We start from the raw sequence: 15,913 nt of genomic DNA, 5'->3' as shown, positions 1-15,913 counted from the left end.
TGAGGAAGACTTTTATCAGTGGTGTGCAGTCCTTGCCAGAGCATCTCTTATGTGATTAAACTTCCAAATATGATTCCAAACAATTCACTTGGTTTATGTGGGGTGGAAGTATGAGGCCATCCATATACCTCACTGTTCCTGGTAGCCTTCTAAAACGAATAGCCATGGGGTCATCACAGTGTGGTGTAGTGGTCAGAGTGTTGGGAGCCCAGTGTTTAAATCCTTACTCAGCCATGAAGTTGACTGTTTGACCTTGGTCTAGTCAATGCATGCCAGCCTAACCCAGCACACAGGGCTGCTGTGAAGATAAAATGGGAAGGAGAACTATGTATGCCACCTTGAGCGTCTTGGAAGAAAGGTGGGATATAAATACAAGCAATAAATAAAGTGGGGGTTAGACCCTCTTTGGCAACTACAGCTTTGAGAGAGCTCTCACAAGCTCTCTACCATTAGGTAGGGCAGGGTGGCTGCCTTAGGTGGCAGTCACTGGAGGGCGAGAACTAGTGGCAAGGTGTTTGAGAACAGCTGTGAGTGCCCTGCACCTCCTAAACAAACTTGCTGCCCTCACCTGATGGTCCAATCAATTTCTGCATGGGTGTTTGGGGCATGTGTCCCACCAATTCCCTTCACCTCAGGCAGCAAAATGTCTTGGTCAGGCCCTGGTCCTATGCAAACTGGCCTCAGTCTGGTAGGCTTCCTTCTGTGTTAGGCCTAATGGGAAACAGTGCTGTAATGTAGGGCAGGTACAATGCCTGAGTTCATTGTGAGAAGTTTTAAATGGTATCTCTAAGACTACCCAGCATTGGGGGGTGGGGGGGGGCAAGGGAAGAGGGCAGCACCAGTGGGACTTAGTGTCCTGTCAGTTGCCCAATGATGTTGGCTGCGGATGCCAATTCTTTCCTTTCCTCTCTCTACCCTCCCCGCCCCCCAGTGATTTAAACACGGGGCCAAAGTGTTTAACTAGGCCAAAGGGATGTGGAGCCTGTGGCTCTCCAGATGTTTCTGAATTGCCATAATCTCTAGTCACTGGTCATTCTGGGGCTGATGGGAGTTGGGAGTTCAACAGCACTGCAGCATGTCTACTGAGGAGTAAGCTCCACTGAGCTCATGGAGACTTACTCCCTGGCAAATGGGTGCAGGACTGCAGCATAAATAGCCTTCCGCAAGCCACTGATGCCTCAGCCCCCTCTCCCCTTGCAGTGTGGGGATAATCACAATGCCCCATCTTACAGCATTGTCTTAAGGATTATTGAGACAATGTGTGTTAAATGCTTCAAATAGCAATATTTTAGTGCTAAGCAGCAGCAGTATAAGAAGACAGGGCTTGTCTATAGCAGCCTTCCCCAACCTGTGGTGCTCCCAGACAGTCACTATTTTCAGGTGGGATTCAGTCACATACCAGCAAATTAAGGTTGCACAGTTAAAATTGATTCAAAGCTCTTGAGCAACAAACCCACTTCTCCAAAAGATCCATCTTTTTCCTATAAGTAGGAGCACAGAGGGGAAATGCAATGCAACATAATGGAGTAATGGTTTGAGTGATGCAACATCATCCAGCACCGTTGCAAACCGGGTGGGAACAAATCGGGATGAATGCTCAGTGAACTGCCTTCATCCAGAAGGAACCCTAATGTTCTCTAGATGTTGGAATACAACTCCCATCTTCCCTGATCATTGGTCATGGTGGCTGAGGCTAGTGGAAGTTGGAATCCAGCAACATCTGGAGCAGAGTCAATTTGGTCCCTTCCAGATGTTGGCCTCCAACTTCCATCAGCTCCAGCCAGCATGACCAATGGTCAGGGATGGTGGGTGTTTCAGGGCACCACACTGACTGCCCCTGATCTGGAGGGCACCAGGTTGGGAAATCAAGCATCCTGTCAACAGAGGACTGCTATGTCTCATGCCACACATGACAGGATGAAGTTCTTTAATTCACTCACCATGGCAGTTGTACTCTCTCATCCCTAGAGCATGATCCGGCATGATCGTTACCATTACCCCTTTCTCCCCAGAAGGCTTTAGGTGCTTGCATTAACTTGCAGTTAATTAGCTGACTAGGAATGGTAATGAGAAGTTGCCATCGTTAACTTCTCTTCTGCAGGCTGCCGGCATGCCTGATCTTTCTTTCTTTAATTTATTTAGGGAACTGCCCAGATTTCTGCCACAGTGAAATTGCATGTTTTAACAGGTAGTGCCCTAAGACAGGGAACAGCCATGAGTTTTAATGGCCTGAAGCTTTTACTTTTGGCCCATTTTTTCCAAGGCAGTAACTTACAAGCAGTTGTGCTATTGACATCAATGGGACTAAATAGGCTGAAGCAGTTTTATTGTTGATATTGTGGTTTTTTATTTAGTTGTTGTTGTTGTTGTTGTTGTTGTTGTTGTTGTTGTTGTTGTTGTTGTTGCTACTGTTGTTTAAAAAAGTAAGCCACCCTGGGAATGTCAATTGAAGGTGCAGGTATGCAGACAAAATAATAGAATGACTGTGATATTAATGAAATTAAGAAGATTTCAATAGTAAACATGAATGGAATGATGATGATTATTTTGAAATTTTCTCACCTGCCCTATATGGTAGGGGTTTGGACTAGATGACTCGTGGGGTCCCTTCCAACCCAAATATTGTGATTCTATGGCTGTAGGTTTTAAGGCATGTAATCATGTAGCCTGGGGCTGATTCATGGTTTAATGTATCAAATTCACGTGGTGAATAGCTGTATGACACAAATAATTCCTAGGGGTGCCCCTTTTGCCATCCTGCAGATGCACGTGTTGAATTTGCCCCTGCCAATCTGCAACTTGGAGAACTAGCAACTCCAGCATTCCTAGCAATTGCATTGCAATTGCACAGGCACTGCCCTCTGCAGAGTACAACTTTTCTGTGATGCTCGGCCATGATGTGTGGGAATGCCGGGGAAGAGATAAACAAAGGTGGATACCTTGAAGAGGGCTTAGAAACTTCCAGTAATTCAAGGCTGCCAGCCTGGCAACATGTCTTGTCAATATTGGGGGGGAGGGGTGGACTTCCCTGGTGCCCCAACTGCACTACAACATTTAAAGCAGTATCATACCACTTTAAACAGTACTGGTTTCCCTCAAAGAATCCTAGGAACTGTAGTTTGTTAAGGATGCGGAGAGCTGTTAGGAGACCTTTCCCCCCTCAGAGAGCTACAATTCCCATAGTTCCCTGGAAAAATGGTATTGGCTGTTTAGAATCTGGCAACATCTGGAGGACCACAGTTCCCCACTCCTGCTCAGGAAGGTGTTTTTTGTACTTCTGAAAACTTTGGGATGTTCCTGAGTCTGCAACTATTTTTATCTCGTGTACTGATGGTGATGCCGCCTAAAGACCCACAAAGAGAACCAAGTTTGCTGTTATATTTTATGATTAGTTGCCCTTGAAGCTTTGAAGAGGAGTGGCATATGAATCTGTTAAAGTAATTAATTAATTACTAACCATCCAGAATAATAAAAAAGTGGTGTAGTGGCTTACCTAGACCGAGAGAAACCTATGATTAGAGAAACAAGGGAAGGATCAGTTGCTGAGCAAAGACACCATCACAGGTTTAACAAGCTGGCAGCAGCTTGTTCCAAAGTGGGACTTTCTGGATCACTAAACTGGGATTTATGACCAAAAGTTTAGTAACATAGAAGGGACTGATGCACTGACAGTAACCAGAGGACTAGCTGAAACCCACAAAATAAAGGGACTTCAGTGAATGTAAAATCCTAACCACAGTGCTGCTTTCTAGATTTTACAACATCTTATAGCACCACCAACTGGACAAGATGTGTATCAGCCTCAGTTTTTGATGAGTTGAAAAGACAAAAACGCCTTCGTTAAAAAAGCAAGGCCACCAGCACTGGAGCTGGCCAGAGCTCCTGGCTGAACATAGTACATAGTCATCCTCCTCCCCAGTTCATCATCACTACAACCCTGTGGGGTAGGATAGGCTGAGATACTGTGACTGGTTCTAGGAACTACTATGTTGGCCAATGTCCAATATATACTTTAAAGTAAAAATACTATAACAAGCATATACTGTAGTAAACATAGTAAATGTACATAACTAGCTGGTCACCTCCTGTCTACAAAAGATATTTTTAAAACATGCCCACTTGGGTCTAGGTGCTGACATAGGGCTTGTTTGCTGCTACCCCCATAATCTGCCACTCTCTGGATACTAATGTGAGGGGGGAGAGTTAGACTGTGGGACACTGGACTTTAGCCTGAAGGGACACTGGACTTCAGCCCTCACTGTACCACTTTCCCCAACAGGTACCTGTTGCCAAAGGAAGTTGGTCTGCAACCGAAGCAGTGGAAACAAACCAGATTTATTTCCCAGCCTAAAGTTGCATGGGCCTGTATCAGTGGGTCGGTTGCCAAATTTCCCTGCCTCTTGGGCTGTTCCTCCTTTCTAAATGCTTAAATAAATGGAAGCATACCCCAAAGTATCCCCTCCTTCCATTTCTCAAAATCATCATTTATAGCTGAGATTTCCCCCTAATTTAGATCTAATTACTACTGTTAAGTTTATTCAACAGGATAGCATTCCACGCTTTAAGCCACTCCTCAGCCAATGGCTTGTTGTTGTTCCACTAATTTCTTTAATTGCTTTGAAGATATGCTCAGCTTTTGGCAAGATAAATGCTACACTCCCAGCATACAGGCAGCTAAGAGCTTATTAGTGACAGCATAGGGAGGGAAACTGTACATTTTCTTTATACTCATTGGCATACAATACTAAAAGGTAAAGGGACCCCTGACCATTAGGTCCAGTCGTGATCGACTCTGGGGTTGCAGCACTCATCTCGCTTACTGGCCGAGGGAGCTGGTGTACAGCTTCTGGGTCATGTGGCCAGCATGACTAAGCGGCTTCTGGCGAACCAGAGCAGCGCACGGAAATGCCATTTACCTTCCCGCCAGAGTGGTACCTATTTATCTATTAAGTCCTTAAAAAAAAGTTTTAAGTGCGACATTACTTGTTACCTTTGCACATATTCATCTCTACTAGTCTATATTATATCTAGTACTACATCCCCTATTCCCATTTTGTCTTCAATATTTATCAGCGCTGGGGCCTAGAGTTACCATACTAGATAAGTGTTGGTCAGATTTCTGTTCATAAAGCCTTTATTTTTGCAACCAGATCCTTTGCAGAGGAAGGCCACCAAGATGATCAAGGGTCTGGAAACCAAGCCTTATGAGGAACAGTTGAGGGAGCTGAGTATGTTTAGCCTGGAAAAACAGAGACTGAGAGCAGATCTGATAGGCATCTTGATATATCTAAAGGGCTGTCACATGGAACAAGCTTGTTTTCTTCTGCTCTGGAGTGTAGAACTTGAACCAATGGATTCAAGTTACAAGAAAGAAAGGAGATTCTGACTAAACATCAGGAAGAACTTTCTGACAGTAAGAGATGTTCAGCAGTGGAATGGATATTGTGGGCTCTCCTTCCTTGGAGGTTTTTAAGCAGAGGTTGGATAGCCATCTGTCATGAGTGCTTTAGTTGAGCTCCTTCATTGCAGGGAGTTGAACTTGAGATGACCCTCAGAGTTCCATCCAACTCTACCATTCTATGATTTTATACTTGCAAATTCAGAAATAGCCTCAAAGGATGATACCTCAACTTCTTTCTTCATTCAGTGTTGCAGCAGAAATTAGGTTAATATAAGATCTCAGGAAGAAAAATAGTTCACCATCCTTGCCTTAGCAAATTCTGGGTATTTGTTAAGAGAGGCCAAAGGTTGTTTTATTGAGGCAAACGTTTTGATATCTTCTACTTCCTTTTGCCTTGTTCTGTTTGTGTACACTTTTGCCTTTCTGACATTGTGCCAACAGCTGCATGACAGGCAGCAATCAGTGGGTGGTTCCCACCCCCCAGGCATGAATATTCAGTGGTGGGTAAAATTTAAATCTGCCATCCCCCCACATCCAATGTAGTTCTCTGGGAAGCCTGCTAATGGAATTCCATATAGAAGCTTTAGCAAAGAAAATACTGAGCTCAAATTTTCATTTGAGGCTCCCCACCACTGTGTTTATGCCAGTGGTGGGGAGCCTCTGGCATATGGGCCAATTTGTGGCTCTCTAGGCCAGGCATGGGACACAGGTGGCGCTGTGGGTTAAAAGATAGAGCTTAGGACTTGCTGATCAGAAGGTCAGCGGTTCAAATCCCCGCAACAGGGTGAGCTCCCATTGCTCGGTCCCTGCTCCTGCCAACCAAGCAGTTTGAAAGCATGTCAAAGTGCAAGTAGATAAATAGGTACCGCTCCAGCAGGAAGGTAAATGGCGTTTCTGTGCGCTGCTCTGGTTTGCCAGAAGCAGCTTAGTCATGCTGGCCACATGACCTGGAAGCTGTACGCCGACTCCCTCGGCCAATAAAGCGAGATGAGCACTGCAACCCCAGAGTCTGTCATGACTGGACCTAATGGTCAGGGTTTCCTTTACCTTTTTTAGGCCAGGCATCCCCAACCTGCAGCCCTCCAGATGTTTTGGCCTACAACTCCCATGATCCCTAGCTAACAGGACCAGTGGTCAGGGATGATGGGAATTGTAGGCCAAAACATCTGGAGGGCCGAAGGTTGGGGGTGCCTGCTCTGGGCCATTCCTTTTCTCTGTAGGCCACACCTTTCACTGCCCCTGCTCAGTGACTTCCTTGAGCATCTTTGCCTGGCTGTAATGCATCTTTGAACTGTGTAATTCTCCTACTTACCTGGATGAAGGCTCGCAGACTCATAGAATTGTAGAGCTGTCTGGCATGGCTTGTTTTGGAGGAAACCCATGCTGGGGCTTAGTAATCACAGCATCCTTTTCTAAGTGCTTAAAGACCAACTGTTCTAGGACCCTTCCTGGTATTGACATCAAGCTATAAGTTGGTAGTTACCTGGATCTTCTTTTCCCCCCTTTTTGAAGATGGGGAGAACAGTCTCCAGGGAGCTCACCTGTTCTCCAATAATTCTCAAAGATCTGAGATTACATCTGCATGCACTTTTAGTACCCTTGGGTGCAGCTCACCAGGCCCTGGAGATCTGAATTCATTTAAAGTAGTCAGGTGTTCTCATACTCCCTCTTTTTCTATCCTAGGCTTCATCTCACTCCTTGCGTAGTTTATTCTGTTGTCACAAGCATGGGCACTGCTTTCCTTTTGATTGAAGACAGAGTCAAATAGACATTGAGCAGTTCTGCCATCTCTGTCACCCAATAGCATTTCTCCTTCTCCATGCAAAGCACCTACTTGCACATTCTTCGTCTTGCTTCAAACATGGCTGAATAAGCCTGTAATATTATTTTTAACCTCTCTCATTCTGAGCTTCAGCCCACCTGACCTTCACCCTGCAACTGCTGGCTACTCATGTATACTCTTTCTTCACAATTTCCCCTTTCTCCCATTTCTTATGCATGGATGTGTACGGTTGGAACGTAACCTTTCTTTCCACCACAAGGGTATTAGTCTGTTCTGAATGGGGTTGCACTACCACTGAAAGAACAGGCTTAGATTTTCGGGTTGTTCCTGGGTCCATTCTAGTGCCTTTTACTACCTACAGTTTGTGCATCAACGACAGCCATTCTTGGAAAAGGGTAGCGCGGCCACAGTGATTCACACATTAGTAACTCAGGACTTGATTATGGCCATGTGCTCCATGAGGTTCTACTCTTGGGCCTGGTCCAGAGGCTCTAATTGGCACCAAATGCTGCAGGTTGATGGGGAAAGACTATTGTCAGCAGTGCTCAAAAGCTTGCACTGGTTGCCCATATGCTACTAGGCCAGGTTCAATATTCTTGTATGAATTTATAAGGTCCTTAACAACTTGGGTCCAGGGTGCCTCAAGGACCACCTAATCCCTTATATCCCTGCCCGATCACTGAGGTCTTTGGGGGAGTCACTGTTAGTGGTCCCCAATGACTTGGGTGCATGGTTTGTATCTACCACATGGACCCAATTTTGTGGAGCTCTCTTCCAGTTGAGGTCATCCAGTGTCTATTTTATATTTTATGTCATTTTACCAGCAGGCATTTTGGCTGAAATCAGATTTTATAGTTTTAACTGATTTTCACCTTTTCTGTATTTTATTTCTTGTATACCGCTTAGAGACAATGTAGTAAAGCGGTATACAAGTTGTTTTTAATAATTTAAAAAAAACTTGGCATCTGTTAATTTAAGAAACAAACACATACACTTTTTTTAAAGATTTCCACTCCTTAATAAATTTTAATACCCCCTGCACATAAACTGTACAAAATATTTACTTCCCTAAATAAATAGAATCACAATTTGTTTGCAGACAGTGCTTTGCAAGACACAGAATGGGAAATACATTCCGCCAAAACAAATGATCCAAAGGAATCTCTTGTCGAGAAGTAAAGGCACCACCCAATCACTGGCCCAAACAATGATAATAAATTCCCTTTAAATAAAGCTGGAGGGTGGCAGGGGGGACGACGACAGATGAAGCACATCAGTAACATAGGAGTCAGAACTTGCCACCCAACTGATCTCTAAGAAAGCTTGCAAAATGGACCCCATGTGTATCTGAGCTAATACTGGCCATACAGCAATAGTAGGGATGTGTCCATCCGTTGCCCAATGGCTGGATGGATTCTTCAGTGATCCATATCAAGTGTAAAAAGAGAGCGTTCCTAACAACCGTGCTTATTTAGACCTGGCTATTTGCTAGGGAATGAAGATTTGTGGCTGGTTGCCGAATACAACACTGCAGATCACTGGAGCTGGTGGATGCTCAGAACAGACTGGGAGGTAGAGAGGTCTCCCTCACAGGAAGCATTTAAGCAGAGGCTGAGCAACCTTCTGCCAGGGATGCAGCAATGCAAGCTTCCTGCACTGGACAGTGTTGGACTAGGCAGTGTCCTTTCCAACTGTAAAATTCTTCTAATCCATCTTGGGGCAGGGTTAGAAGCAGCAACATTCTCTTCCCTCCCAAATTAAGACGCAAAAAAATATGGTAGAAAGCAGCAGCCTGGGCAGTTTAAAGTTTCAAAATATTCTTTTCCAGCTGCACAACCACAGAAATTTCATTGCTTCCAGGAAACAGGAAATTAAGAGGCTCAAAGAGGATGGCACACAGCTTCAAAGTTTCATATTGCAGAATACAGGCACAAGTGACATTTCTCTAGTCCCCATATCTGATATACTTGCAAGTGCTCAAGAGTGCAAGACTCTGCTTTTAGGTATCATTTTGGCTCAAGCTTAGGTTTTGGGCGACAAGCTCTACTTGGGATATTCGACTCAGCCCTTATAGCCCCCACATCTAAACCCATCCCTCAAGCCCTTGGCTCTCTCTTGTTAGCTGCAGATGCCAGTGTCCTCGAGAACGAATAGCTTCAAACTTTTTTCTACATAGTAATCTGTAACCATCACTTGGACCACACCCATAATGCGCAATTCCCCGAGAAGAAAGCTTGATCTGATTTATTCCAATTTGTACTCATGCCAGTTTCCAAGCACAGTCGTCGCCCTTACTTGCCCAGTAACAGCATGCCATTCTTCTTAGAAGGGGTGCACCAGACAGTGTTGTGTGCGCATCTTACACACACATACACACCCCTCCCCTGACACCGGAGATGGAGTGGAGCCTCTCCCATTTCCCAGCTTGCCCTTGTCCTCTAAACCTGCTTCCTGGCTAGCACCACTCACATTTCCTCAACTTCCTAGTCTTCAGCTGGTGGGTTGGGACTCACTCCTGGGTCACAGCCTGAACTAAGGTGGGTCATGACAGCAGCAGCAGAACCAAGTGCAATGGGAAAATGTTAAGGAGTGGGTCATCTGTTGCACATTTGGGCTTAAGGTGGGTCCTTGATTTCAAAAGACTGAAAATTCCTGACCTAGATGCTGGGTTCCTAAGCCATCAATGAGGATTCCGTAGAGCAGTGGTTCTCAACCTGTGGGTCCCCAGATGTTGTTGGATTACAACTCCCATCATCCCTGAGCTCTGGCCTTGCTAGCTAGGGGTGATGGGAGTTGTAGTTCAACAGCATCTGGGGACCCACAGGTTGAGAAAGGCTGCTCTAGAGGGTTTGTAGAATAGCTGTGAGAGGAGAGGTGTCACAGGTGTTTTGGGGGGGGGGTTGCTGCTTGTAAGATAAGCCCTCCCATCCTCCCAAACCCTGAGCAGGAACTGCCACCACCAGTTGGTGAAAGCTGTTGCTCTGTTTGTTTCTGTTAGGTCAAGGTCAAGAGCAACTAGGCGAGTCCATAGGCTGAGTAAGAATGTGGAAGAGGCAAATTAAAGAAAATGTCTCCTTCGCTCTGGTTGACACGTAGAGCAACTGGATGCACACATTTACTCAGGCAGATGGGGTTATCCAGGACTGGAGAAGAGTGTGTCAGAGCCTCTCCCTGCCCAAGTTGTGGAGAACTTTGGCCCTGAACTACACCTCCCAGGGGTGGCCAGTATAAGGAAAGAGTGCTACTGCACTCAAGTCATGTTTTCAGGCTTCCTGTGGGCATCTGGTAGACAACTGGGAGAACAGGATGCTTTTCTCCTCTCCTAGCAATTTGTTTTTGGTGCCAGTGGAGGCTCCCTGTGGCACCAGTAGAGGTTTCCACTGACAAACAAATAGAAGCTTTAGAGGGGTAATTTTTGTTAGGACCACAGCAGGGAGAGAGACAGTGGTCCCTCCAGAGACTGTACAGGCTTCTTTGAGGCTGCTAGTAATATAACCCCACCCACTCCACCCCCCACAAAGTGCACCTTAATTGAATTCACATAATTAACATCATATCAAGTTTGGTCCTGAGCTAGTTACAGCAACTTTTTTTCATTCAAATTTCTTGAACCCAATAGGACAGGTTATCTTACTTTGGGGGAAGGGGTTTGGCTTCTCAATCACAGAGTTTTACATTCCCTGAACTTTTTCAGTACTGGATGTGCAATTTCCACACTCTCCAAGTTACAACTGCCTGCACTGCATGGTGCTCTGCAAACGGCTCATTGAAAACTGCTTTGCAGCAGCGACAACAGCTACAGAATATGTTTCAAGAGAGAGCAGTTTGCTTTGCATAGCTTGCTCAACCTAAGGAGAGCCTCTACACTATCTGGGTGGTAGAAATACTGGATCACACACTGGAAAAAACCTCTGCCCAGAGCGTGCCTTGTGGTATACAAAAACACAGTTGGGTGGTGTGCTTTAAAAAACAACAACACAGAGCCCTTTAGCACAACCAGGCTGGCCACATCACCTTAACGGGAGCAAGGTTTTTATTTTTTCAACCTTGCTGGCACACTAGGCCTCTTTTTTCAGGACTGCACAGTGGAAGGTAGTGTAATGTGTCTGCGCCAGTCAGTCACTTAAAGCCAGGTCCCCCAGAGGAGCATGTTCTTCAACCTACGTTTCTGCGAGCCTCTCTGTTTGCACAAACAGCAAGCTCTATTTGGGGCATACACAGGGGAAAGTATCGGATGATGACCAAGGTTTTAATTTCCGTCACGCCACTGCAGACTTGCCGCCAGCTCAGCCGCAGCATCCTCTGCTAAACAAGCCCCCTCCTACGGAGCCCTGCTCAGCTTATTTATACCACCTTGATCTTGGGTTCCGACCTGCAGGCACATCTGGAACAGCTACTATGGGGAAGGGGTTATTTCTACAGATGTGCCCATCTGCAATCTCCTTCACAAATCCCCCCCCCAGTTCACACCAATACCCAAAATGTTATGTTACATGGGCGTGACGACTCAGTATTCCCACATGAAGACCAAGCAACAGCAAAGCCACGACTAAAGTCCTATTGGCTTCTGAGGGCAATTGTGTCCATGTCTAAAGCACAGGGCCTGCAATGTTAATGAATCCTGCTGAAAGCCTACTCGTGCCAAGCAGGCTCCCTTGCTTCAGACAGCGTGGGGTTGGGGCCTGCAGGCCACACAGCTCTGGAGAGAGAGTCCAGCAAATGCAGCTCAGCGCCCACCCCCTTCCCATTTGCAATGGTGTGAGCAGGGGCTTAAGAAGTGAGTTTAATTACAGCTTTGGTCCCTTCCTGCACTGTGCCACCATCCCGCCATGCCATGTGACAAAGCTATCAGAGCAAGTACCCTGTTGCAGAAAGGATGGCATTTTACTTTTCACACCCGCAAGTGTCTGCTGCGGGCTTCTGTGCAGAGGCACTTCAATGAAGGCATTAGGGAGAAACAGACAACAGTAAACCAGACTCCCTTTCGTTAGATACCCTGAGATCAGCCTAGCACTGCTTTTCCTTCAACCAGAGGGAGCCAGGTTTCTTTTTCTTTCTGTTTTTTGCACGTCTCATTACAGCACAACCTGGCAGGGAGAAAGAGGCCGCAATGTGCACCACTTGACTCTTCTTGGTTGACCCGTTTCAATGTGTGAAATTCCCTCGGCAGCCTTTCCCCCTCCTACACAGAGTACTTGGCCATGTCACTTTTGTCGAAGATCACTTTGGTTGCAAAGTAAATGGCCACCAGCCCAAAGCCAGTAGCTGATGCCATGTAAGCGGTGACGGACTGCGTGAACTGGACAAGGGAGCCCATGAGGAGGGAGGGGATGACCTGAGAAAGGAGGAATGCACTGTCCAGGATGGCCAAGTCCGAACAGATGCCTCGGCTTGCTGCTGCCGTGTCCGAGTCTCCCACCATCATGATGAGAGAGACTTCACAGGGCGAGCTGACGCACAGAGCCGAGCCTGCAACAGGCGGGGAGAAAAGGCTTCCGCCGTGTCCATTCTGGCAAGTCACTTTTTGTCCAGGAAGGTGGCTCTTGAGGAAGCCGTGTTTCTTCTCCAGCTGAGCTGCGTCTTCTTCTTTACTTTTATATTTGGGCAAGTATATCTGAAATGGACAGGGGGGAGGGGAGGGTAAGATGCTACAATGCAACCCTACAAAAACATTGAGAGCAACAGAATGTGAAATTTGATACAAACTAGGCAGAAAATGATCAGTGCTTGATGGAAACGGGAGTTCACTTCAGTTCCAAACACATGGAAAATACAACCCGTTTAAGGGCTGTGCAGTTAAAACAGAGCCAGTGAGTGTACAGAGCAGCACCTTGTAGAAGGCAGCACTTTAGTGGCTGCTGCAGCAGCAAAGAACTTCTCTTTTGACACATCATTAGCAGAAATTGAAGAAGACCCAGACTATAGAAGATGGCGGCTGGGGACTTCCAGGTTGGCGCCTCTGGCAATGGCGGATTTCCTCTGATCGGGAGGAATCCGCTCCGTGGAAAACAGGGTCTAAACCGCCACGGCGAGGCAGAGACCCATTAAAAACCACAGGCGGTAGAAGCCTGTGGACGTGGGATTCGGCTGGCACCTTTGCGCATCCCCTACTCGCGGGGAAACCCTGTTTTGGGGATCCGGAGCGACATGGGGTGAGTGGCGCGGTGCTTTGAATCGACTGCTTCTTTCACGGAGTGAAGCCGCATTGCTGTTGCCGGAGAGCGCTGAATTTTTCCTGTGGACAATTGGACCTTAAACAACTACTCGTGAGTAAAACGGAAAATTGGATTCTTAAATACTTTAATTCGGCACTGAAACGGGAAGGTTATAAACAGGAAGTCCGACTCCCATTTTTGTAAATAGACTGAAGCAAAGACGTTACAAGTTAAAGCCTTTGAAAGCTTTTGGTAAAGGATCAAATTTCCACCGGTTTTAAAATACAAAAACCCCCTTGGAAGCAGGAGAAGAGGGGAAAATTTTGGATCTAGTGAGCCTGCAGGAGAGAGTGAAGAAATTAAATTACCACTGCTCTGAACCTGGGAACGGGCTGCCAGATGACGTTTGGAGAGAGTGCTTTTGACAGAACGGATTTGACAGCTAGCTAAATAAAAGTAAGATACTGTTTCCATTGTCCCTTTCTGCATTTAAAGAAGAGGAAAAGTAACTGAATTTATCTTTAATGCCTGAGTTGCGCTTGAAAGAATTGATACAAGTGGAGACTGTTTCCCTCTAGAGGGAGCTTTTGAAACTGTTACAGGATATAACTGGGGGATTTCCAGTGGCAGATAAGGAGTCTGAGAACCAGAGAGCGACCTTGGATTATTTAAAAATGTTGACAGGAGAGGCCATTGTGACTGTTTTATGCAAGATAAGCTGTTCGCTGGGACAGCTTCATAAGAAGATAGATGACATGACTTTCAAAGTTGATAATTTGGAACAGAAAGTGACCAACTTGAGTCAAAAAGCGAACACTAATATAGAAATAATTCAGGACTTGGTACAGGAACCCATTTTGGCAGGACAAATGGTGGAGGAGAAGGAGGAGAAGGAGAATGCCGCTGTTGTTGAACATAAAATAATACAAGTGAGATCTGTGGTTTTTCAGAAGCAAATTGAGGATTATAAATTGAGGCCTTCTATGATTGAATCTAGGAAAAGTCAGACTCCGAGGAATGGATCCCGGCTTGGATTAAAGAAGGAAAGTTGGAAAGAGGCTTTTATGTAGGGATTAACTGACTTTTGGGACATGGACTTAGGCCTGGGGGAGATTGAAGTTTTGGGGGCCTTTGGAATTGGAGGAATTTTGAAATATACCCAGAAATACTTCATGGACTGTAGCTTTAACTATGGAAATTTAGTTGATCTGTTCAGAAGGAAGAAAAGGTTGGACAGGCTGGAGTTTCCCCGAGATTTGCTCTTTAGCATTAAAGCAAATGAAGAAGATCTGCAGAAGGGACTTGGAAAAGAGTTAAGAGCCTCGGACATAAGATCGCCAGGTTGATGGACTTTATGGAATTGACGGAAAGGACTGGCAGAATCCGAAACCTGGGAGAGGAGATGGTGGAAGAAGATTGGAAAATTTAAAGTTTATATATAGACTTATGGTAAAACTAATGAGTGATAGAAAAATGGTGGAATGATTTTTCCCCCCTTATTTTTTATGGGCTTAACAGAAATGTTATAAGGAGTTAAATACATATAAGTATATTAGTTTTAATGGAAAATAAGGTTAAAAAAAAATACGTTATTTACAATATCACAGAAAATGGAGAAAGATGGAAAGGATTTGCCGAAACAATTTATAGAAGTGGAACACAAAAAGGGAGGTGTGAGGAGGTCGAGGAAACAAGGGAATGAAAAATAGAGTATGGAAAAGAGACAGTGTATGTTTTTAAATTGTTTTTGTTTTGTTCTATTCAGGGTTAAGGATAGGGAGTGGGGTTTGTTTAGCCTAGTTTAATGTGTTTAGTTTTGAGTTTAGGTTGTGTTCTGTATTGTTTATATATTGTATTGTTTTTTCTTTTTGTTTTTCTTCTTTGTTTTTTCTTTTGTTTTTTTTTCTTGCTTGCTTTTTTCTCTTTTTTGCAATATACAAAAGTAATAAATATTATTTTTTAAAAAAATAGAAGATGGCGGCTGAGTTGGTGAGCAGCAGCAGTCTGTTGGAACAAGGACTTAAAACAAGGAGTAAGGGACAATATAATCTTTCCCCAGCTAAGACCAACTCCAAAGTCCAAATAGATCCATAACCATTTGGAGAACAAAGGGAGGGGTATTGGTGTCTTTTAAGAGTGTTTCACCAACTGCATCAAACAGGTGCCACCTGAAGTCAACCAGTTAGAAAAAAATGAAAGTGTTCCTTGCTCAATGGTCTTTTCAGCATGAGTCAACAGAGTGTGTGGCTCGTATCACTACTTGGCCTTTTGGCTAAGATCAAGCGTTGTATCTGACACAGCTTGCGAGCATGAAGCTTCAGAGATGTTTAGTCTGAAGGCTCTCACAACACTGGGCTAGCAGCTGTTATGGAGTAACTCACTTGGGAAAAGAGGCGAAGCAAAAACAAACAAACGAAGGAAATAGACACAAAGGGTTGACAACAGGCAAAGGAGAAAGAAGCTTAGAGAGCAGTAACAGCCTCCCAAGAGGGGGATAACTCAGTAAGGAGAGGGACATCTGCCTCCAGCACAACCTGAACAAGATGCAATACTGTAATTATGTCACTTAATAGC

At 45.2% G+C, this 15,913-nt stretch overlaps 1 protein-coding gene and 1 long non-coding RNA gene across 3 annotated transcripts in view; one reads left to right on the top strand and one right to left on the bottom strand.

Annotated features, from left to right (window-relative positions):
* Positions 1-15,913, top strand: part of LOC308586709 — a 280,032-nt gene that overhangs the window by 120,845 nt on the left and 143,274 nt on the right. The gene's annotated exons all lie outside the window — the stretch shown is intronic.
* Positions 11,640-15,913, bottom strand: part of SLC45A3 (solute carrier family 45 member 3) — a 52,157-nt gene continuing 47,883 nt past the window's right edge. For both annotated transcript variants that reach the window (XM_081193499.1, XM_081193500.1), the window contains exon 5: positions 11,640-12,798. In XM_081193499.1, the coding sequence (XP_081049625.1) occupies positions 12,367-12,798 (432 nt within the window). In that variant the 3' untranslated portion in view covers positions 11,640-12,366. The remainder of the gene's footprint in view (positions 12,799-15,913) is intronic.

Source organism: Podarcis bocagei (genome assembly GCF_964188305.1).
Source record: "Podarcis bocagei genome assembly, chromosome: 5".
Lineage (NCBI taxonomy): Eukaryota > Metazoa > Chordata > Lepidosauria > Squamata > Lacertidae > Podarcis > Podarcis bocagei.
This window is presented reverse-complemented; position numbering and strand designations above follow the sequence as displayed.